This window comes from Hemitrygon akajei, chromosome 20, assembly GCF_048418815.1.
Source record: "Hemitrygon akajei chromosome 20, sHemAka1.3, whole genome shotgun sequence".
Classification (NCBI taxonomy): Eukaryota; Metazoa; Chordata; class Chondrichthyes; order Myliobatiformes; family Dasyatidae; genus Hemitrygon; species Hemitrygon akajei.
Genome location: NC_133143.1, coordinates 34,592,623 through 34,617,658, shown reverse-complemented (window position 1 = coordinate 34,617,658; position 25,036 = coordinate 34,592,623). Strand labels below are relative to the sequence as shown.

The following is a 25,036-nucleotide window of genomic DNA, read 5'->3' as shown; positions in this document are numbered from 1 at the left end:
AAAACCCATCTTCTAATACTTGGTCAGGTTTCTTCAAATATACACTTAAGTACAGTTTAAATTTCATGAGGGTTTCTGCTTCTATCGCCTTTTCAGGCATTGAGGTCCTAAGCAATTTCAACCTCTGGATGAAACTGTTTTTCTGATCTCCTCTATAATCTTTCCACTAATAACTTTAAATTATGTCCTGTAGTTTTGACAAATTAACAAGGGAACTAGGTCCTTCTTGTCCATACCCAAGGAGGGATGTAGTAGCCCTGAAGAAGGTCCAGAGGAGGTTCTCAAGAAAGATACCAGGAATGAAAGGAAATGAATGGCTCTAATCCTGTACTCGATTGGAGTTCAGAAGGATAGGTGGAGGGGGTGGGAGAGCAGAGGGATTTCATGGAAACCCACTGAATACTGGAAGACCTGGATAGCTGAAATAGAGAGGATAGTTCCATTAGCAGGAGAGTTTAGGATTCAACGCAACACCCTCAGAATAAAAGGTCATGTCTTTAGAACTGAGATTGGAAGGAATTTCTTCAGCCAGAGGGTTGTGAATCTATGAAACCTGTAACAATGGAGAGCTGTGGAGACTAAATAAGTGGGTTTATTGATATCAGATTGATAGGTTCTTGATTGGTAAAGAGGGTTGAGGCTTAAGGGTTATGGGGAGGAGAGGGAATTGGGATTGAAGTAAAAGTTGAAAAAATTTGTCATGACTGAATGGTAGGGTAGGCTTGATATGTCGACTGGCCTAATTTTGCTCCTACATCTTATGGTCTACCTGCAGGAAAAAGTAAATACAGATTTTAACTCAATCTGGAAATTGTAGGAAACCCATTGATTGTGATTTCAACAATTGGGCTAGCATTCCATTCCACTCCTGGGTAAAAGAGGGCAGTCAGTTGTTCTAGACCAAGCAGCCAAAGACCATCCGTTGGGTTACAGTTAGGTGGCAATGCCCTGTAGGAAATAGTGGGATTTGGGGGGGTGGGGGGGTGATTTTGTAAATTCAATACCAGGGATGCCAAGACTTTTCATGTACAACTTTAATGGAGAACAACATAGCCCCAGGCAAGCAAGTTTTATATCTTTAACTTCAGGTAAGCTGGTGACTTGCGTGTTTATTAAAATTTGCATCAGATTCATATTCATTATACAACCTCCACCAGCAGATTGGTCTCATTTACAATTATGTAAAATATACATTATTGTTATATATACCCTAGCCCATTAATATTCTGTTTGGTAACTGTTTACCACCAACTCTTTTGTACCCTCACTGGAGACAGATCTCATCACATTATTAAAGCTTCTCTTGCACAAAAGGATCTAGTTGAGACTTCCTGTTCACTCTAGGGACAATAATGAATGTCTCCAACCGGCCAATGTAAATCCTTCCATTCTTTCATCCCAGTCATTAATATTCTACTCAGTCTCATTAATCAATTAGTTCAGGTACAAAATAGCCTATTGTTTCCTCCACTAATCTCCCACAGTTAACTTAAGTGATTAACTACAAGTTGTTACATGCCATCAAATATTTTCTATGTTTAATAATATTAACCCAAATGCTTAGAAACAGCTTTTCCTGGATTTGCTCTAAAAAATAAGAATTGAAAGGGATGCTTGGTTTAGTTTAGACCCCAAATGGAGTCATAAAGCACTTCACAGATCATTACAAAGTTGGTCTTAAATACAGCTGAGTTTACAAGTGATGAGTTTATTTAAAATACTGTGCTTCCTGCTGTGAACCCCCAATTGAAATGGGTTAACTAGGAATTGTACAAATCAGGGACTTTCAGGTCAATGCCGATAAATGAAAACATATATAAAATCTCTCTGGGACCATTTCTAAAAATAGCTAATTCGGGTGAATTTTTATAAAAAGTTACAAGTTACACTGGGTTACTATCCAAGTATTCACGGCATATAATTATATGAACAATTATTGAACAAAATGGCTGGAAACAATTTTATACAGTCACATGGAGGCATTTTAAATGAAACCGATTAAGACTAAGCCTAATTCACAATTTCACTTTCTCATTTGCCCTAATTGCCCATTTCTGGGTGAAAAAGCAATACAAGCCAGCTGGTGATTGGTGAGACCAGGTGAGGGAAACATAGGTTGGAGGGTGGGGAAGGGAGGCAATGAATTAAGAAGCTGGGAGGTGATATTAAAGGGCTGGAGAAGAAGGGAACAGGAGGGAAATGCTGAGCATATGAGAAGGGGTGAGAGGGTAACCAGAATAGGGAATAGAAAAAAGGGCATAGGTGGGTGAAGGAGTTAATTAGCAGAAATTAGAGATTGTTGTTTATACCATCAGATTGGATGCTACCCAGAAAGAATATGAGGTAATACTCCTCCGACCTGAGTTTAGCCTCATTGTCTCAATAGAAGAAGCAATAGACAGATATGTCAGAATGGGGGAATGGGAAGTCAAATTGAAATGAGTAGCCATCAGGAGATCCTGTTTTTTGCAGTGGACAGAGTGAAGGTGATCAACAAAATGCCCCCCCCCCCCCCCTCCCAGTCTGCATCAGGTCTCACTGACATAAAGGAGATTGCATCGGGAACACCAGATGCCACAGACGACCCCAACAAACTCACATGTAAAGTGTCACCTCACCTGGAAGCTTAAATGGTGGTGAGAGAGGAGGTGTAGAAGCAGGTGTAGCTGCTTGCAAGGACAAGTGCCAGGAGGGATAAGCGGCTAAGGGAGTCATATAGAGAGCACTCTCTATGACAGCAAGGGGAGGGGGTAGATGTGCTTAGTGGTATGATCCTGTTGGAGATGGCAGAAGTTACATAGAATGACGTGCTGGATGTGGAGGCTCGTGGTGTGGTAGGTAAGGACAGAGGAAACTCTATGACAATGGGAAGATGGGGTGAGGGCAAATAAGTGAGAAATGGAGATGATGCATTTAAGCACAACATTGATCGTAGCAGTGAAAGGGAAAGAAATAAAACTAAAGGCAACTTACGGTTTCATGTTAAAGACATCCCTCAAACCTTCTGATGATACCATTTCTTTATTTTTGTTCTTTTCTGCTGTGATTTTCTCTTTAGTCCAGGTCATGTGCACTCTTTCTGAAGGAACTGTAAGCCTGTCAGTCCCAGAGCAGTGAGCAGTTGTGTTCCTGTCATGCATCAGTTGGGCCTAAGAGATGCCAAATAGAGTAAGGGTCAATGAATTGGCACCGCCTCAGAATCGGAGAGTTGCAGGATTAGCCAAAATTGTCAGCAGTTTCTTAGTTATGTGCAACAATACTTCTTCCCTGGATATGCCAAAGACATCAGAAACTAACCAAATTGTGTGGAATTGATGTCACATTTACATCCTGACCCGATTGTGCAGTATGTTCTCTTCTTTGAAGGTTTTTCTGAAACAGTCAGTTTATTCTTTACAAAGAAATCCAATAAGTTTATGGGCCCGTTACCTGGAGCTTGCCCACAAACCATCAGAGATAATATAATCAATATCAAAAACTGCACAATAGGACTTAATCATTAGACAACCAATGTGGCACCATATTTCCAGCATTTTCTGTTATCTCATTTCAATTTCCCCACCAATGCAGTATCTTGTCTTTATGCAAATGGGAAAAAAATTGCTTTCCTGCAAGTGGAGCTCACTGCTACAGGGGAGGAAGATAAAACAGAACAGGTTCAGAAAACGTTCAGCAAATGCCTGCTGCTCACCTGCACAGCTGACTGAACAACATGAAGATCCATTGCTGCTCACAGTTCACTCAACACAGGACATTTAATTCATTGTATCAATATCCAAAGGAGCTATTCAATCACACTCCACTGCACTTTTTACAAAGCTCTACTAAGTTTTCATTCTAAAAATTTAACTAAATGTATTTTGAAAGTTATCACTAAATTATTTTTCACCATAATTTCAGACAGTACACTCCAAATCGCTTAAAATTCTCTCTCATTATCAAGGCTATTGGCTACTGAAAAAAAATCTAATTCTTTCCCACTCAAAGTCTTGAACATACTTAGAATCAATCAAATACCATATATATGAATTCCCAAAGTATGCCTTTACTCAGTGGTACTATACTATACCAAAGTTTTCAATTTCCTCACCCATAAGTCCTTATCTAATATTCTCAATTTGATATCATTAGTAACCAGACAACTGTCCTGAACCTTAAGAAACTTCCCTAACCACTTCCTACTCATGACACTGAGTTCTTAAGACTCAGTGTGTACAAGTGTGAGTAGCAGAAAGAGAGAGGGAAAAAAACAAGCAAGAGAAAGTAAGAAAGAAGAGGAAATAGGCAGTCAGAGGAGATGTAGACTACCTCTTCTTTAGGAACATCATCAAGGTCCATGGGCGGGAAATCCACAGATGGATGAGCAGAATTCTTCCTTAACGTAGCACCACGAGACTCATCAGTAATGCTCTGAATCTGTGATGTGAGTCATTAGTAGAAGCAAACACTCACAGTTAGTCAGCAGTATTAATAACAATTAGGAATATCCATTTCTCTTATCGACGAAGGACTACCCATTTACTTTAGATTCTGAGGGATGTATGTAGGTGCATGGGTTATTGCACGCTACCTTCCTCCATCTCCTAGAGAATTATTGACCTCACCTGTACCATCATGACAAGGATATTTCATATTTAATAATTTTTGGTTGCCATTTCATAAGGCCCAGGAGTAGCTTGTGCATGAGCAGCCAACACCAGGCAAAGGAAGCAACTTCAAAATATATTGTGGCTTAAGTTGAGGCTTTGCAGAGGATGCAGAAGAGGTTTACCAGGATGTTGTCTGGATTAGAGGGCATGTGCTATGACAAGAGCCAACTTGGGTTGTTTTCTCTGGAGAGGTGGAGGCTGAGGGGAGATCTGATAGAGGTTTATAAGATTATGAAAGGCATAGATAGAGTAGACAGACAATATCTTTTTCCAAGGATTGCAATGTCTAATGCCAGAGGTCATACAGTTAAGGTAAGAGGGGGTTAAATTCAAAGGAATGTGAAGGGCAAGTTTAAAGAAAAGAGTGTGGGTGCCTGGAATGTGCTGCCGAGGGTGGTAGTAGAGGTAGGCTCATGAATATGAGGAATATGGTAGGAGATGGACATGGTATAGACACAAGAGATTAGTTTAGTGAGCCATTTGATTACCAATTTAATTGGTTCGGCATAACATCATGGGCTAAAGGGTCTGTTCCTGTTCCTATGTGATAATGGTCTATATTCTACATGACCGTCTACGGAATAAGTGTAAGATGAGTGTGTGAGAAGGAATAAGCAGTTTTAAATATTACTTCAGTTCTGCTTTGCTTTGAGCAGGTTCAACATTATTCTCAGTAAAATTAAAATACAGCAGATTCCAGATAATTGGGCCATTAGCTAATTGGGGCAGCCACTTACTTGGGATAATTCTTAAACAACAAAAACAAATTGAGAAAATAGCTGGGATTCCCTTTGTATATCTGGGACAGTATACTGCTTAATTGGGGCAAGAGACTGTTACTGAACATTTTCTAACTAGCTTCGTGTGGTCATTAAATGTTGCACTGCGCTTAGAGTGAACAGTATTTAAATAGCACCAGTTACATGCATTTGTGTTCAAAAAGCAATGACTTTTGTTACTGAGAAATAAGTAGTAGGACAATTTTGAAATAGTTTGCTCACTGGAGGTTCAAGAATTCAGACTTGGAAATGCCAGAAATGGCTGGGAATGAAAATGAAACAATTTCACTACTTCAACGATGAAGAATTTGAAGATGTTGACAATTGTCTTGAATGTCACCTTTGGTCCCCACTGGATACTCAGGTCTCAGCTGTGGCTCTAAGTAGCTGGTTGCATGTGACAAAGACCACACCCCAGTACACCGCTTTGACAGGCCATCTAAACCATGTGAGGGTACCTGGCAGGCCTCGTACCCTTGTGAGATAAGGATATGCCTGTCCTAGCATGCAAACTCAGTTCAGGTGGACTGGGGGGGCGGGGGGTGGAATAAGATCTATAGTGAGATTCACGGCCAGGAAGGCAGTTCTGTAATGCTGTATGAGGAATGAAGGGCATGACAAGAGACAGAAGTAGTCATGGTCATCCACAGCAATCAGGGACATCTACTCATCCCACTAGACCCAGACTTCCAATGTCGAGAGTATGGAATTGTCCGGGTGCAAATGCTTTTCCACTTTAAAATACTCTGCTGCACAGGTTTCCTTTCATCATTGGATATGACAGACAACCACCAGTAGTATTGGTAGTGTTCTAATTTGTTCTGCATTTCATATAAATGCATAATTTGGTTGCTCAATTAAATGGTAGCTTGTCTTTTTTATACCTTTTTAACTATTTACATGAAACTTTGGCTAAATGGGGCAGCTGCTTAATTGGGCCAAAATGTATTGGTCCCAATGTGTCCCGATTAATATGAATCCACAGTATTAGCTTTTTACACCACAAGGAACAAAGTGGGAAGAAATTAAAGCAATCTTTTGGTGTCAAGTCCATACTATGGAAAAACCAAAAGTTGTCAAATAGTAGAAAGTTTACTGTTAATATTAACAGAAGAGGAGCTCATTATTCCTTGTATTATGTGGTGATCAAATTGATAACCCATACATATTAAATAATATAGTATAATGTTTCAATTTATATAATTAATTCAATTGGTAAATTCAGTAACCATTATTTCAAAATGCAACAAATCACACATCACATATACAACAGTAATATAATGTGAATAAGGCTTTTTTGTTCCAAAATCACTTTTGCTTCACTAAGTATGAAATCTACAAGCCAAACCATGAACAGATCCCAGCCCATATCTAGGTTATTGAACAGTGTGCTCAACATTTTTCAGAAGCCTGCAGAAACTGCAGATAAGAAGAATCAGATCATGGTGCCTGTGGCAGAAACTTCCAGTTCATGTCTCATTCAAGGCAGCATTGATGTAGAAGGGCGCAGAGTGGATAGGCAGAAAATCCAGAGCAGACAGAATAGAGGATAGTGGTGGGTGACATTTTGGATACAATAAATCAACAATCAGCAACTAGATCATAAATCAAATTCAGAATTTAAGAATTATACAGATTTTACACAGGTTAAGCGTTTTGATTTTTCATTTTGCCATCTAGAAATTCTAGTATTTGTTTCGTGCCTTTCACAGCCTTGGGATATCCTAAATCTGTACGCAGCCAATAAAATTCTTAAGTGTAATCACTGTTGTATCAATGCAATTTAAACTTGGGCTCCAAAATTACCATAATTCTGGATTCTTACAGACTTCCCTTTGCCACATGGCCAACTGGGAACCTGATAAGCAAGCAGAAAATTAATCATTGACACTGCTCTTGGAGATGTGATATCCATTGTGAGATTTGCAAAGATCATACATGTGAATTTAAACATCTCTGTATTTGTAGAATGATAAGGCAGAAAGCAGGCATGAATGCTTTTTTTGTTGTTATGGTTAATTTCCTTGATTGCCAAACACCAGTCGTTGTCCATTAAGTAAAGCAAGTGAATTCCAAAAAAATTGTATTCCAAACAATCAACACAATGAACTAATGTGAATTTTGGCTGTATAACCATTTATTTATAGCTTGCTAGATTGTGAAACCCTTTATAATACTATATATGTATATATGCCAATTAGAGACTATGTAAGTAAGTGGTTGAAAATGAGGAAGTTAATGATGTTTAGGATGTGGTTTAGAGATCCTATATTTGCAGCAGATATTGGAGGGATGTCACAAAGTCTCCAACTAACACTGGTGACAAAAAGTCAAGGTCATAATCCTTTAGTAAAACAGTGATTCACATATCCGGAAGGAATAAATCCACTTCAATTCAGAATTGATCTGTACCCTTAAATTTAGACTGATAAAGATCAAAAATCTTTTCCAAATTGTAAGCATATTTTTCATTCTTGATGCACATCAAACAAAATATTACATTTCTAAAATATCCAGGATGGCAAATTTCTCCAGGTAACCAATTATAGCTGTGATAAAAATCACAAATCATACAATTGATTGGCTAAATTCCTTCAGAAGCCTTAAAGGTGCTTTGTCCTGTGGTTCTTCAGAGGAAATGCAAACACTGATTGTATTTATTTGGGTACTCAATCATTCATACCATCAAGCCCATTCATAAAACAAAAACAAACGATCATTATTATAGGTCTATCACATTTAAGGCTTTAGGCTGGATCAGAAATCATAATTATTCAATTTTAGAATGACTCAGAGTTGTAGTTCTTGAGTACTAGGCAAGCCTATGCCAATGGATAATAATAAATATCCACATTCCCTATTGAAGACTCAATTTCATCACGTTCCAATAATTAGAATCACAGGGTTTCATTCTTAGTTACCTTGTTGAACTTCAGACTAATATCCGGTCAAATAATCTGCTACTTGTTCCAGTTTACCAATCAGCTGGAGTTTAATATTACAGAGACAATTCATTATTGTTTAGCAATTATGGAGCACTTTTTTCAAGCTGGCCAGAAAGTCCACACATTTCTTTTTAAGGTTGAGGTCATTCAGAGTTTAATTGTTAACTAGTCACGGGAACCTAGCAATTTGTTAATTGCTCACCTCTTTTGGCTCCAACATGGAAACTTCACTATGGCAACAAACTAGAAATTACTTCCTTCATTTTAAAAATGAACAGGTGGTAATATTTAGCATCCGCAAACATAACAGGTTGATAGACTAATGGCATTTTCCATTTGAAGCCAATGGTCACATTTATATTGACTAAGAGCATTGTAAAACATGGAGAAAGTGCTTTTGGTGGTGGCTGATAATTTTCATTTTCCCATTAGCCTGGTAGTTCTGATTCAATGCTGAAGCTCAAGATATAAGAAAAAAAAACTTCAGTAAGTGCCATTTTCCTTAAGCTGAAGTGCAAAGCTTAGCCACAAGCTTAGTCTGACTTTGGGGACACAACACAAAAAGATACTGGAATCCAGAGAAACAAACAATCTGCTGGAGGAAAGCTAGTTATCAGTTAATTCTTCCTCCAGAAGACTACTTCCAGTTCAACAATTTCAATCTATTGATGATCTGCATTAGCTCTTAAATAGTAAATCACACAGAACTGATTTGTTAGTGTTGGTTCAATTGGTGGTACTAATTTTCTTATGACAACAAACATTAAAGAAAAATTCATTTGACCACTACTCCCAACAATGACTAACCATATTTATCAATTATTATGTCTGTTCTAATCAGTATGGCAGAGCAAAAATACAAACAGCTAGAGGGGTAAGATAGCATCTGTGGAGGTGGAAGGATAGTCAATGTTTTGGGACTTGAATTGGTGTCCTGATGCTTGACGTAGGGTCAGATTCTGAAAACATCTGCTATCCTTCTGAATCCATAGATGCTGCCTGCCTACTGAGTTTCCCCACCTGTTTATTTTTTGCTTCAGATTTCAACATCTATAGATTCTTTATCTTTTATTACCTGTACTTCCCAGAAGTATATAGTGATGTGGGAAACATCACTACCTGCAAATTATCCTTCAACCACACAGAGTTTTGCCTTTAGAAATGTGTTTCTTTTCTGTTACCGTTGCTGAAAGTCCTGGCTCAGAATACTGTAGGCATATTCCCGCTCTGAGCACCGCAGTGGTTCAAGGTGAGATTGCGTTAGGTATAGTAGCAAAGGTCACATGACTGGACTCCGCCAACATACCTAACAGAGTTCAGAAAACAGTGTTCTGGATGCTTGATGCAAAGACAGAAATTTGAACTTGAATTTATGTCAATGAATAAATCTGGATTTAAAGCCAGTCTTGGTAATCGGAACTAGGGAAGTACCTAATTATTTGAAAACATCAAAGTCCACTGGATAAGGAAATCTCTGCTTGAGTCTCTATGTGATTCCAGACCCATTCACAAAATTATCCATTAACTTAATAGAGTGGCAATTAATGATGGGAAATAAATTCTGGCCTTGTCAGCAATGCCCACATCAAGTCAAAATAAATTTTAAAAACGTCTGTCTTAGTTTTTAAAAAAAACTTTATCTTCTTATCAGAGTAAAGCTTGTAGTACCACAGTAGTTCTATCTTTTTACTGTAGATGAAAATTACATTTCTTTGTAATGATATTCTTGCAAAGTCGAAATGTTTCTGTGGTTCAAAACTACACTTTGAGGCATCCTGAACAGCATGGTATAACTGCAAAATCTTCCTGCTAGTAGAAACAAAGTGAAATACTTCCAAATTAACATATCAAAATACTAATAACTCTGAATTCTCCTGCATAGAGTGAACCTAGAAACAAATTCTATTTAATTCGCATATTATCTTATTAAGAATACAAACTGGGCTGAAAACAAACTGAAGGAACTTAGGTCAGGCAGCAGTGTGAAGGCAGGGGGTTGGTTGAATTTTCAAGAGACCTTGCATCAGGACTGGTAATACAATATCCTTTCCACTTGACATTATGTACACTTCTTTGCAAAGGAACAGGGTCAATGATAAAATAAGCTTACCTCTCGTTCTCTCTCATTCCGAGAGAGATGCATTTGTTTCAGCATCTGGGATCTCTGCTCCATTACGAGGGTCCGCTCATAGGTGAAGGCTGAAATATCATTGTCGAGCTGAAAATTAAAAATAAATGTAAATCAACTCAAAGTTGCCATTGTCGTGGTTTCTCGTGCCCCACAAACGACCAGGAGACGCATAAGATTCTTCAAGAAGTATTAAACTTTAATTTGCAAATCAAAGCTGAGACAGTCATTGAGCTAGTCGCTGATTGCCCACCGATCCTCGTACATAGCATTTTTTATAGCAATCTCCTGGTTTAGTTGCATTAGCATATCCAATTGGTCTAGTTGCGTATCACAAGTACATCCGCCACAATTGTTTCTACCCATTGACTTAATCCTGTTCTAATCTACATCTCTTAGCTACCTCTCATTAACACACCATTGTCTTCTACATTCTTAAGATTTCATTCTCCTACTAAATTGGATACATGCATAGCAAATAGCAAGTTCAAAGCTGACTACATAGTTTTGGTTACACAGCAAACAATGCATCTTTTATACTCCAATACCATTAAGTAATAAACCTCATGGTATTACTTTCAACTCAAGACTTATAAGATGGTGAGTACACACCGTTCTGACTAGTATTTTCTTTGTATTGGCATGATTAACAGGAAAGATAGAGAGAAAGGAGTCAAAAACTGAAAGTGCATGACCTTAAAATAGGAGCGAGGCTATTCCAGTACAAAGCACACTTCGCACTAAGGGTAATGGAATAAGACAATAAGACTTAAGAGCATAATTCAGTCATTTGGCCCAGAGTTTGCTCCGCCATTCAATCATGGCTGATCCTGTTTTCCTCTCCTCAGCCCCACTCCCCAGCCTTCTCCCCATAACCTCTGATGCCGTGTCCAATCAAGAACCTATCAACCTCTGCCTTAAATACACCCAACGACTTGGCCTCCACAGCTGCCCGAGGAAAACAAATTCCACAAATTCACCATCCTCTGGCTAAATTACTCTGCATCTCTGTTTTAAATGTACGCCCCTTCTATCCTGAGGCTGTGCCCTCTTGTCCTAGACTCTCCTACCAAGGGAAACATCCTTTCCACATCTACTATGTCTATGTCTTTCAACATTTGAAATGTTTCAATGAGGTCCCCCTCATCCTTCTAAATTCCAGCGACTACAGATGCAGAGCTATCAAACGTTCCTCGTATAAGTCTTTCATTCCCAGAATCATCCTTGTGAACCTCCACTGAAACCTCTCCAGTGCCAGCACATCTTTTCTTCAAATAGAAGCCCCAAAAATGTTCAACAGTGCCTTATAAAGCCTCAGCATCACATCCCTGCTCTTATATTCTAGTCCTCTTGAACTGAATGTTAACATTGCATTTGCCTTCCTCACTGACTCAACCTGCAAGTTAACCTTTAGGTTGGTCTGCACAAGGACTCCCAAGGCCCTTTGCATCTCAGATTTTTGGATTTCCTCCCCATTAAGAAAATAGTCTGCACATTTATTTCTACTGCGGAAGTGCATGACCATGCATTTTCCATCATTGTATTTCATTTGCCACTTTCTTGCCCATTCTCTGAATCCATCTGTCCTTCTGCAGCGTAACTGTTTCCTCAACACTACCTGCCCCTCCACCAATCTTCATATCATCTGCAAACTTGACAACAAAGCCATCCATTCCATCATCTAAATCAGTGACGTACAGCATAAAAAGTGGTCCCAACACCGACCCCTGCAGAACATCACTAGTCACTGGCAGCCAACCAGAGAAGGATCCTTTTATTCCCACTCTCTGCCTCCTACCAATCAGCCAATGCTTTAACCATGACAGTAACTTTCCTGTAATACCATGGGTTCTTTCTTAACTTGATAAGCAGCCTCATGTGTGGCACTTTGTCAAAGGCCTTCTGAGAGTCCAAGTATACAACATCTACAGCATCCCCTTTATCTATCCTACTTGGAATCTCCTCAAAGAATTTCAACAGATTCATCAGGCAAGATTGTCCCTAAGAAAATCATGCTGACTTTGTCCTATCTTGTCCTGTATCACCAAGTACTCCATAATCTCATCCTTAACAACTGACTCCAACATCTTCCCAACCACTGAGGTCAGGTTAACGGGTCTATACTTTCCTTTCTGGTGTCTTCATCCTTTCTTAAAGAGTAGAGTGACATTTGTAATTTTCCAGTCCTCTGGCACTATGCCAGACTCCAATGACTTTTTAAAGATCATTACTAATGCCTCCATAAACTCTACTGCTACCTCTTTCAGAACCTGAGGACACAGTTCATCTGGACTGTGTGACCAAAGTACCCTTAGGCCTTTTCAGCTTTTTGAGCACCTTCTCCCTTGTAATAGTAACTGCACTCACTTCTCTTCCCTCCCATCCTCCAACATCTGGCACATTGCTAGTGTCTTCCACAGTGAAGACTGGTGCAAAATACTCATTTAGTTCATCTGCCATCTCCTTGTCCCGTTATAATTTCTCCAGCCTCATTTTCTAGCGTTCTATATCCACTCCCATCTCTTTTATTTTTTTACATACTTGAAAAAAGCTTTTACTATCCACTTTGATATTGTTTGCTAGCTTGCTTTCATATTTTATCTTTTCCCTCCTAATGATAATTATAGTTGTTCTCTGTAGGTTTTTAAAAAGCTTCCCAATCCTCTATCTTCCCACTAACTTTTGTTTTGTTGAATGCTCTCTGTTTTGCTTTTACATTAGCTTTGACTTTCCTTGTCAGCCTCTGTTGGATTATTTTGCCATTTGAGTATTTCTTCATTTTTGGAATATATCTATCCTGTACCTTCCTCATTTTCCCCAGAAACTCATGCTATTGTTGCTCTGTTTCATCCCTACCAGCATCTCCTTCCTTCTACTTTGGCCAACTCCTCTCTCATACCATTGTAATTTCCTTTACTGCACTGAAATACTGCAATGTCAGACTTTACTTTCTCCCTGGTTTCCTCAGGTAGGTGAGTCTAGAACTACGGGACATAGCCTCAAGATTTAAGACGATGAGGAGGAGCTGCAAAGCTAAGTGTGAGATCTTTTCACATGAGATCATGCCACAAATTCAGATAGAGTCTTCAAGATACTCTTTCTCCTAACACAGTTATACAATTTTAGTTGCATATGTGACACTGGTCAGAACTGTTTTAATGCTTCTTGAATGCCGCCAAAACAAATAGTTTTGCATCACAGCACAATGGAAACATTAAGTTTTGTAATCATGAATAGTTTATTCAGCATTTTGGAGCCAGTTCTGCCATTTGACTGAATCGAATTACTGATCTGGTATATTTTATTTGAACACCTCAATTATCAGTTAGTTCTTACCAGTTCCACTACCTCTACCTCAGCATCAAGACGGAGCTGATAGAGGAATAACTGCAGGTCCTTTTTCATCTGGATGCTATTGTCGTCAATCTGGGCAACGGTGAAAATGCGCATCTTGCACTTCCTCCACACCTGTAGTAGATCCAGCACAAGCCATCATTGAGATAAGCAGCACTACTCAATGACACAGACCCTTTCATACAGAAAAATGCATTCCATGAAACACCAATGCACTTTAGCAAATATAAGGCGGGTACACAAAATCAAGTTTGGAAGCTTACAGATGGCTTTAAATGATGTAGAACTGGGAAAATTTAGTGATGCAATTCAAGATTTTAGGGTCTAACAGCAGCTGACCAGCTGTGAAGGATCAAAGGAAAAAAGCGATACAAAGGCACAAAAATCAGAGACGCATAGAGATCTGGGAGTGGTGTCTAATATTGGCAGGGCTACAGAAGGTTTTATTAACAGCAAGGAATAAATAGAACTTATTATTGCAAATTAAGATAGGCAGCAGAACTTTGGGGGGGTAGTGTTGCTTGACAGGAACCAAATGAAAAAAGTGACTAAACTTTGGATCACATGAATTATCTCTCTAAACATCTGAAAGGTTTACCTTGTGTTGGCTGAGGAGAAATGGCAGCAACATAAGCAATCCCCCATCATGTACAATCCACCAGACGTCGATGGTACCTCCTGCAAAACGCTCCTGATTTACTGGAAACTTATCTATGTTCTTCGTCACCAGCAGCGCTTGGTGAGCAGCTGTTGTTTCACGCACCAAGTCTACAAGATAGAATTCTCACATTAAGTACTACAAGAGTTCTCAAATTAAATATTCTATAATCTTTTTTCCCTGAAAGAAAAAGTCATCATCTTTCAAAACATGTCTTTCAATCCTAATGGGTAACTTGAACTGACCAATTGAGTATGGTACTAAGTTCCAACATTTTCACTAAGTCCCACACCCTTACAATGTGGAAAGTGTACTAAAGGGTTACTGAAATGGATTGGTTGAGATCCCTTAAAAAATGACAGCCTTTACTCCTTCACACATGAACACTGGTCATTGGGAAGAGTTCTGGATTGTGAACACGAGTAAGTGCCATATCGAAGCATGGCAGCAAATTTACTTTCTTAGCAGTTGGCACAGATTTGGCATGTCAGGTAAAATTTTGACAAACTTCTATAGATGCACAGTGGACAGTATCTTGACATCACAAGAAAAGCCTTCTCCATCACTGAGCACATCTACAAAGAGTGCTGCCACAAGAAAGCACCATCCATCATCAAGGACCCCCACCATCCAGGCCATGCTCTCCACCCGTTGCAACCATCATGAATGAGGTACAGGAGCCTTATGTCCCATAACAGCAAGTTCAGAAACAGTTATTACCCTTCAACCATAAGGCTCCTGAGCCAATGTGAACAACTTCACTCAACACATTAAACACAAACTTCACTTTCAAGGACTCTACAACTTATGTTCTCAGTTTAATTAATTAATTAATTATTGTTATTTTTTAGATTTGCAGAGTTTGTCTTTTGTACGTTGGCTGCTTGTCAGTCTTTGTGTGTAGTTTTACACTTATTCTATTGCATTTATCTGTCCTACTGTGAATGCCTGCAAGAAAATCTCAGGATAGTATATGGTGACATAACACATACTTTGATAATAAATTTACTTTGAAAACCATTCACATCACATTATTTATCCAAACATCTCCCAAAGCTATCACAAATGTCAAAAAATTCTTCTATTAGTAATTCTACATTCGGTATTAAATTGGATAGTATGCTGTGTTGTTCCTTTCAACCACAAAACACTTAAAATTCAGTTCCATTGAAACAAGAGTATAATTCACTACTGCTACCATTTGCTACGTTTCCTGACCAGGGATAATTTGTCAAGCTAACAGATGCTTATTACTGGAGAAAAAGTCATGATGTGTCTGAAAAATCACACTCCTGCAATATAATGCAACCATGACTGTACTGAAATCAAATTGCTCCACTCTGGATGTTCAACTGGGCACTTCCTGTTGTCGTTCAATCTTGCAGTCCAATATCCACATCAGTTACTCTCAGATTGACACTGTTCCCTGTGCACTGATCCTTTGGCATATTGCCTGGAAAATTAGGTCACGTTGTTCTGAAGTGCATCTGTTGTTGGGCACGCCCAGAATAAGCACGTTTCACAGCACTGCTCCCTCTGCAGCCTGACTTAAAGTAAATCTCTCTGAGCAGGTACCAGCCCAACACCAAGGGCCCAAACAGGAAGATTTCTTTTAGTTTTTCTAATTTAACCACTTTTGGCTGCAGCCTGTATTGTTCCCTTAATTCCTTCACCTCTACTAATGACCTCGTATTCAAAGTCCCTTCATCCCTTTCACACCTTTACTTTCAGGCACTTTTACCCTCCAATTTCCAGATCTCCCCTTCCTCACACCTTGAATAGTGAACACCTCTACCGCAAGTTCCGCTCTCCAACCCTGGGCTTCACGATATTACCCTTTGGAAGTTGCACAGTATGCAATGGGAATCAATGAAAAGCTCAACAGAAGGTCCATAACAAAACTGGCTTGCTGTGCTATGATCTTTTGTCTACTTTAAATTGTGTAGATTCACTTGTACCCGCCTGTTTCTTCTCCAATGTAAAAGTGAGCTGTTAACAGGAGTGGAGAGATTTAGAAACAATGGTCTCGAAATTCTGAAACATCAAAATAAAACTGAGATGATGGACATCAGAAACAACAGGTCAGGGCAACATCATTTGGGGAAACAGAATCACGTTAACATTTCAGGCTACAGACCTTTCATTACAACTACAAAAGAGCAAATAATTTATTTTAACTTCCAGGAAGAGTGGGAGAGGAATGAAAAGGATGAAGACAATATTTTTGTTCAGGCAAGCCCAGGGTTTTGGGGGCTTAACTGTTAATGAATCAGCCTGTTTGATGATTAATGAAGACAATTAGCAAGAAATAACACAAATCATGAAACAAAATTTGTATGACAGCAATTAGAATGCAAATTTCTACATAAAGAGTGAAAGTGCAAAACATACAGTTGTGGGGTCTACTAATTAGGTCATACATGCTAAAAGAGGATGAATTCCGAGTCAATAATACAGATGGATGACCAATGGTAGAAATGGCCTGTTTGACACACAAAGAAAGTGAATCACCAGAAGAGTTAAGGTTAGTAAATTGCGGGCATGCAGTGTTGGCACTGGAAGCATGGCTCCCAGCACATATTGGATTTTCTTCATTGTTGATGCAAACAAAGTATTTCACTGTATGTTTTGATATACATGTGACAGAAAAACCAATTTGGAATTAAAGGTCTTAAATTTATATTGAGTCCAGAAAGCTGCAATATGCCCGATGGAAGAGACACAATTTCTCAAGCTTTTAACATTGCAGGAAAACACAGATGGGTATGACTGAATGGAGCGGGATAGAGATCTAAAGTGGTGGACAACACAAAACTCAGACTCAATACAGGTGCTCTGCAAAGCACCCAACCTGTATTTGGTTTCTTCTGAGTAAAGAATACATCATGTGCATCGAATAGGGAACACTGAATTGAAAAAGGATCAAGTGATTCACTGCTTCAAAGGATTCCTTTTCATCCTGGATCTGAAAATTGGTAAAAGGATAGTAAAATGCCTTTAAATGAGAAGGCAGTAAAAGGCAACAGTGCCTTTATTTTCTGCAGAGCATCAAGAAAGCTCACCTCTGTCCCAGGATACTGACAGACTTTTACCGCTGTACCACTGAGAGCATACTCACCAACTGCATCTCAGTGTGGTATGTCAATTATCCCTATCGGACCGCAAAGCACTCCAGCGTGTGGTGAAAACTGCCCAGCGGATTATTGGCACTCAATTGCCCACCATTGAGAACATCTACCATAAATGCTGCCTGGGCAGGGCGAAAAGCATTATCAAGGATGCATCTCACCATAATCAAGGATGCATCTCACCATAATCATGGACTTTTTACTCTCCTCCTATCCAGTAGGCGCTACAGGAGCCTCCGCTCCCGCACCAGCAAGCACAGGAAGAGATTCGTCCCTGAGGCTGTGGCCCTGCTGAACCTCACATCACAGCGCTAAGCAGCATTGCACCCATATTGTACTGTCTCAGTACTTTTATATTTGTGTGCTGTAGCACTTACTTTTTATTCACAGTTCTGGTTAGATGCTAACTGCATTTCATTTGGCTTTGTATCTGCACTCGGCACAACGACAATAAAGTTGAATCTAATCTAATCTTAAGAAGGGAGATAGCTGGTGGATGCAGCAGAATTGTGCAGAAATCATTTCAGCCATGGTGTCCCTTTCTGAACACCGGTAATGCTCAAGACAGAAGTGGAGGAAAGAGAAGGCAGGGGTCTTGGACCAAATTGTGACCAGTGGCTGGCTCAGATTACTAACCTCAGTATGCTTGACAGAATGGAGATTGCTGCTTCCATCGGATCAAGAAAGGTGACTAGGCAGATTGAGTGGGAATTCATGCGATTTCAATTTAATCATGGGTTTGGTTCAGGCTTCATGAGAAAGAGTGAGGAGAGGATCAAGGGCAAGTACACTTGGCTAGCAAAACAAGATTAGGAACTGGGGGCAAGCTGGGGGCTAGGGGTAGAAGAGGTGCAAGGACTGAGTGGGAGGACTCAAGAGGAGAATAAGAGATGCAGTCCGTGTAGTGAAGTCAAAGTTGTCCTTGCAGCATCCAGCAATGATCACTCGCAGGACAACTGTTCTACCTGTCCCTGCATTGTAGAGCAATACATAGATTGAAGCAACTAGATGCACTTTCTGCAGGGTTGTCCCCAGATGTCAACCTGTACTGCTCACGTGCCTCTACAAGGTTAGAAGCATGTAAAACACAGCCAATGAAAACAACATGGATTGCATACGTATCATCTAACTGCAAAGAAGAAAATAATTTCACACATGTCATTATTGAAACTCGGATTTCAGTTTAAGCTGATATCCTCAGGATGAAGGGAGCAGAATTTAACTTCACATTTTCAAGTAAAATCATATTGATATTCTATTTGATTTGCCCATTCCTGTGAATGTTTTTTTTAACAAATGCAGACCAAAAAGTAGGCAACAGAGATCTATGGAGTGCATGTAAGCCACACAACTTAAATTTGTTCTAGTGAATTACATTCTACATATGGTATTGAATAGGAGTAAATTATTTAGAGACTCAATCTCATTGCATCTTTAATCAAGTCATAAGCTGCCCTTTATTATTTACGCACTTTACACTACATGATACCCTTGCTCAATAAAAACCTGCTTTAGTATGGAAAACCTTGATTATTCCCCAGTATTCAACAATTTCCAGATTTCTACTATTTTGTACATGAAGAATCCCTTCCTATGTTCCTTATTTCCAGTTATAAGACACACCCTCTTGAGCTGGAGCAAATAGCTTTACAGTATCATTGCTCAGGTCATCCCCAAATTTGTGCATTACAGTAAGGTAATTAAATCATCACTGAGGCTCTGTGGCACAGTACAAATATTAAGTTAATAAATACCAACCAACAAAGCCTTTCCAGCCTCCTGGGCCATCTGTTTGTCTCCATAATTCTGGCCACGCAACCAGCACAGTGTTGTGTTTCATTCCTCCCAATCCAGAGGACTGGATCAAGTGGGATACTCCATCTCGCCGGTTGGATGATACCACCACTTGGCAGAAGCCTTTGGTCTTCTCCACTCCCATCAAAGCCTTAATATTCTGTAAATCAAATAAACCAGGGCCAGTTAAGGGGTATAAAAACAATCATTTCACCTTTTCTTGGTGTTGAGATTGCAGGCAAATTTTATTCAAATGAATCCATATAAGTTACTAACATAGCAGCAAAGAATTCTTCAATTCCAATCCCTAACTCTATAAATTGGATTCTTCTGGGCTTGTTTTCTCCATCTTCAGGAACTCAGCCCTGCTAAGGCAAAGAGCTTCCCAATTTGGAAGTGGAAGGAAAGTGGGGAAAATAGAAATCAGATGACAGATGGAATACAGTGCAGGAAAGTGTTTGGTTGTGCACTGGATTTAAGGAATAAAAGTTTAGACCATTTTTAAAATGGAAAGCAAATTCAGACATTAGAGATGCAAACAAGCTTTGGAGTCCTTGTGTAGGATTCCTTCCCTAAAGGTTAACTTGCAGGTTGCGTTGGTGAAAAGGAAAACAAATGCGATGTTAGCATTGATTTTCAGAGGACTAGAATATAAAAACAAGGATATAATGTTGAGGCTTTATAAGGCATTGGTCAGACAGCACGGAGGATTTTTGAGCACCTTATCCAAAAAGGACGTGGAGAATGTCCAGTGGAGGTTCATGAGGTCATGGCACTGAAAGGGTTAATATATAAGGAGCATTTGATGGCTCTGGGCTTGTACACACTGGAGTTTAGAAGAATGAGGGGAGATCTCATTGAAACCTATTGACTACTGAAAGGCCCAGATAGAATGAATGCGGAGAGGATGTTTCCTAGAATGGGTAGTCTAGGACCAGAGGGCACAGCTTCAAAATAGAAGGACATCCCTTTAGAACAAAAATGAGGAGGAATTTCTTTAGCCAGAGAGTGGTGATTTGTGGAATTTGTTCCACAGATGCTGTGAGGCTATGACATTGGGTATATTTAAAGCGGAGGTTGATAGGTTCGAATTAGTAAAGGTGTCAAAGGTTATGGGGACAAGACAAGAGAATGGGGTAAAGAGGAATAACAAATCAGCCATGATGGAATGTTGGCATAGATACGATAGGCCATATGGCCTAATTCTGCTCCTATGTCTTATGGGTTTTTTTTCCCCTTATCACCAAAATCTCTTGAGGAAAACATGGCTGAAAGGCTAGGAGCAGGAAAACTACAAAAACAGGCAAGGAGGAAACAAAGCAGAACCAGGAGTGATTTACACCTTTTCTTAGTCAGACTGAGAATGCAATAACGCCCTCCAAAAACCTATATCTGAAAACCTGATTTCATAAAATGGCATGTCAGTCATTTCAATCTCCCCGTCTGCCCTAGAAAGAAATCAATAACTGTGGGTCATTTACTTAAAGGTAATTGATGGAACAATCAGGGAAAGTTTCAGAAAAATGTTTTCACTCAAGAAGTGCTGTGCATTTGCATGTTGTTATCTGACAGAATGGTGGTACAAGACAAGCTCATCACATTTAAAAAGTACCTGGGTGAGCACTTTTGAAGATTCATTATACATACAACACAGAGTTGGAATGTGGGATTAGTTTTTTTGGCTGACTTCAACATGGTTCATACAGCTTCTTCTCTATAATGAATTTCTATAATTTTATTGCAGGCTGCAACTGAAGTTGACCAAATATCAATGGGAAGATTAGCAGTCCAATGTAAAAGTCTTTCCATTGGAAATTTGAAATAACATAGAAAAGTTGGAAATATTCAGCAGGTCAAGGAGCATCTGATGAAAAATCACCGAACTTAAATGCTGACTCTGTGTCTTTTTCCACAGGTGCTGCCTGACCAGGAACATTAAGACCAGTTTAATGCAGATAAATGCACCAAAGGCCTGAATTGGAGGGAATCTTGATTGATTGCAAAAAGAAAGGAAGATTACCAAGCTGGGGCAAGGTGATCCTACCAAGGGTACTGACAATGAATAGTAGACAAAACTAAAAAGTATTACTGGAGCAGGAACCAACGTAGGGCTGCTGGTGAGGCACTGAGTGAATGGCACATGATAAAAAGCAAGTAATAAAGGTAAAGTTGGATAAAAATAGAACTCAAAGCATTGTTCACAAGGTGAGTACAATGCTTAAAAGACTTTTAGACAGGAACATGGATACAAATGGTTTAGAGGGTTATGGGTCAAAATCAGTGCAAATGGAGCCATTTTGGTTGGCATAGATAAGCTGGGCCAAAGAGCTTGCATTCTGTGCTGTATAACTATTTTTAAGATTCTCTATTATTATTTTATGTTTGCTTGCTAGACGTTTCTGACTTTGGTTTCTGGCTAAAAGCCGTACCATCATTATGAAACATTTTGGTATGAAATAACATATCAATGATTCAAACTGCCTCAGAACGCTACCATTACAAATAAAATACGATGGTACAAAAGTGAAATCTTTCCTTCCCAAAAATATACATCAGAGTAATGGAGTACAGGAAATCATTTGATCGATCATGTGCATCGCAGTTCTCCGAAAGCAATGCCAATACTGTCACTCCCGTTATTTGCAAAGTTCCTTCTTTTCCTTTTCCCCTTTCACATATATTCAACTCCTTTTCGGAAATTGCAATCAAATTGGATTCAGCACATTAAACAAATCTCGGAATGTTTGTTGGTGAAGATAGTATGCCTGTAATTCAGCTTCAACTAATGTTACTTCAAATATGACTGCTGAACATGGGCAGTCACAAAATTACCTGTTCGGCATTCTGCACATCTGAGTGTCTCTCCAGGAATGTACCTTCCAGCACTGAGCCAACTATGGTCAATCCCTTGCCAGCTTTGAGCTGTGTGGTAAATGACAGCAGTCGAGGATGCTTTACATTCTGTTCTTGGTCAAGGTTGAGCAAAATCAACAGTTGGGGTCTGTGGGGAAATAAAAGAAAGCCCAGTATTTTTATAACAATCCACTTAATATTTTTATTAAAAATAACCAATAGCTCAAGGAAACAAAGACCAATGGCTGCCAGGGACTCTCCTCTCTGTTTTTAATCCTAGTTATGACCTGGACAAACTGGCAGGCTCCTTTTAACAACAAGCTGGCACTCTCATTTTAACAACAATTTTGTCTCATTTGTGACATGTTGCTAGGTCAATATCAGGTTAAATCAGGCATGATCATTGTTATGAAAAGCCTTGGTATGAGACTACCTTTGAAAGAAGTCCCCTCTCCAGGGATAGCTTTCCCAAATTGTTCAAGTACCACCCTAAGTGGTTCAATACTGTTTCCAGATAGTTCATGATGTTAACTGAAATAACAAGAAATCCACTTTGCTACTAATCACAATTCCATATTGTCATGGCTTCCATTAACACGAGATTTATTGTGACTAATCTCACAATTTAGTTAAAGGCTCAGTTTACAACAAGGCATAGGAGTAACTTACACTTGGATCTCCACAAAAAAATCCATGAGAACAAGTTTGCAACATTATTCCCACTGACTAGGTTATCAGATTGTGGTTCATTAAAATTAATTGCCAATTAATCAGATAAACTTTGCTGATTAATGTAAACAAGGTTCTCCAGATCTTTTCATATAAAGATATGTAAAACATGTAAAAAGTATGTAAAATTTGGAACAAGATTAAGGATGAGCTGAATGTAACTTCAACTCTTGTGAATTTAAGGTCACCTTTCACTGCTATGACCACCCTTCTCCCACTGAATCCAACTTCCCTTTACTTATGAATAATCTATGTACACATCTACCTACGTACATGCCTTAAAATATCCAAAGACTCTTGCCGGCACCATTTGAGGAAGAGGGATTGCCACAGAATAAAATTAACCTTATCTGTATTGTGCATGTCTCCTTATTTGTAAACAGTAATTCCTTGCTCTTGATCAGGGGTTCCCAACCTGGGGGTCTACGGACCCCTTGCTTAATGACATTAGTCCATAGCATAAGTAAGCTTAGGAACCCCTGCTCTAGATGCTCCCACAATTAGAAACATCCTCGCTGCATCCAATCTGTCAAAATTTACAATTTTATATATTTCTCTCAAGTCCTCTCTCATTTTTCTGATAATTGTTGTCTCCAAGCCCAGCTTGTTTAATGTTCCCTCAAATGACAACCTGCTGTTTTGAGATACCAGTTTGGAAGGCTTTCTCTGAACTGATTTCAGTACATTAACATCTGCTTTAAATGAGGAAACCATTGCTTTAGATTAGTGGTCGCCAACCCGTCAATCACGATCAACTGGTCGATCTTTGAGACTTTCCCAGTAGATCCCAAAAAAAAAAGAAAAATAAATACACAAATACTGTTGAGAGATTGTTTCCGGGTTGCAGGGTTTTAGTTTTGTTCTTTCTGCCCAGTGCGCATGCGTGTAGCTCCCCCGCACTACACAGTGTAATTCAATGGTCCCCAACCCCTGAGCCATGAGGAAACAATATGAGTCAGCTGCACCTTTCCTCATTCCCTGTTACGCCCACTGCTGAACTTGAACCCACGTGAGTTCATCAGTCGCCTAAACGCAGTGATACCCTCGCGGCAGGGATCACTGGTTGGCCTCAGGCGGCCGGTGGGAAGTGCCGTTGATACTGGCCTGAAGCATGGCCGGCGGGAAATGCTGTTGGTACTGGCCTGAAGCGCGGACGGATGGGTGCCGCCTCTAAACCTGTTTCGCACACCGAATGTTCGTGGGGAACCCGGTGCTAAAATATTCAGATGTCCTAATTCGTGCTCAAGGTTTCGTAAGTATCAGAGCAGCTACCGTGCTGCGATCTACTAAAACAAACTTTTGTCGGCCGATAGATCCGACAAGGGGGGCGGTCAGGCGCCCTGTCGCACTCCTCGCTCAGTCGGCCGCTCTCTCCGGACTGCGACCGACGCGGCCCCGGCATGGGGACCTGATGCACCATCAATAACTCACGCTGAGACTTAGGAAGTGAGATATCGGCTTTTATTGACTGGAAGAATAAACAGCACTACATCCTGGGGAAAATGAGGGAGAGCAGCAGCCCACAGTCGCCTTTATACAGGGGTCTGTGGGAGGAGCCACAGGAGCAGTCAGCAGGGTCTGTGGGAGGAGCCACAGGAGCAGTCAGACAGGTATATCTAGTTCACCACAGGACCTCCGGCCCTTACCTTGTCCTCTCACCCCACCCACGACCAGCCGCACCTGGCCAAGGCGTCTGGCAGTGGACGGGCGGAGGCTGCAGTTCGGGCCGGGAGGCTGTCCGAGGCAATGAAGCCCTCAAAATGGCTTCGGCACCTTTGAGTCCAAGCATCCCGCACTTAAAGACAAACGCGTTGAGATTTTTCAGCGGAAAAAACGTGAGCAAGCGGGACAGAAGCTAAGTGCCGAGAGTCGTGAAATTGTGGAATAGACTGGACGTAAGGAAACTGTATCGGTGTATTCTGGTTGTGTTTAACACCAACCCCACACCCCACCCCCATCGGCTGGTCTGCAAGCATATTGTCAATAATAAACAGGTCCGCGGTGCAAAATAGGGTGGGT

At 40.0% G+C, this 25,036-nt stretch overlaps 1 protein-coding gene across 5 annotated transcripts in view; it reads right to left on the bottom strand.

Moving 5' to 3' along the window:
- The window catches only part of LOC140713718 (solute carrier family 12 member 7-like), a 219,369-nt gene that overhangs the window by 15,295 nt on the left and 179,038 nt on the right, over positions 1–25,036 (bottom strand). For 4 of the 5 annotated variants that reach the window (XM_073024142.1, XM_073024143.1, XM_073024146.1 and 1 more), the window contains exons 17-23: positions 22,268–22,436; positions 19,400–19,595; positions 14,454–14,623; positions 13,838–13,969; positions 10,484–10,591; positions 4,309–4,416; positions 2,974–3,149 (exon numbers count right to left, since the gene is read on the bottom strand). In XM_073024142.1, the coding sequence (XP_072880243.1) occupies positions 2,974–3,149; positions 4,309–4,416; positions 10,484–10,591; positions 13,838–13,969; positions 14,454–14,623; positions 19,400–19,595; positions 22,268–22,436 (1,059 nt within the window). The remainder of the gene's footprint in view (positions 1–2,973; positions 3,150–4,308; positions 4,417–10,483; positions 10,592–13,837; positions 13,970–14,453; positions 14,624–19,399; positions 19,596–22,267; positions 22,437–25,036) is intronic. The other variant, XM_073024144.1, reaches the window with a different exon arrangement.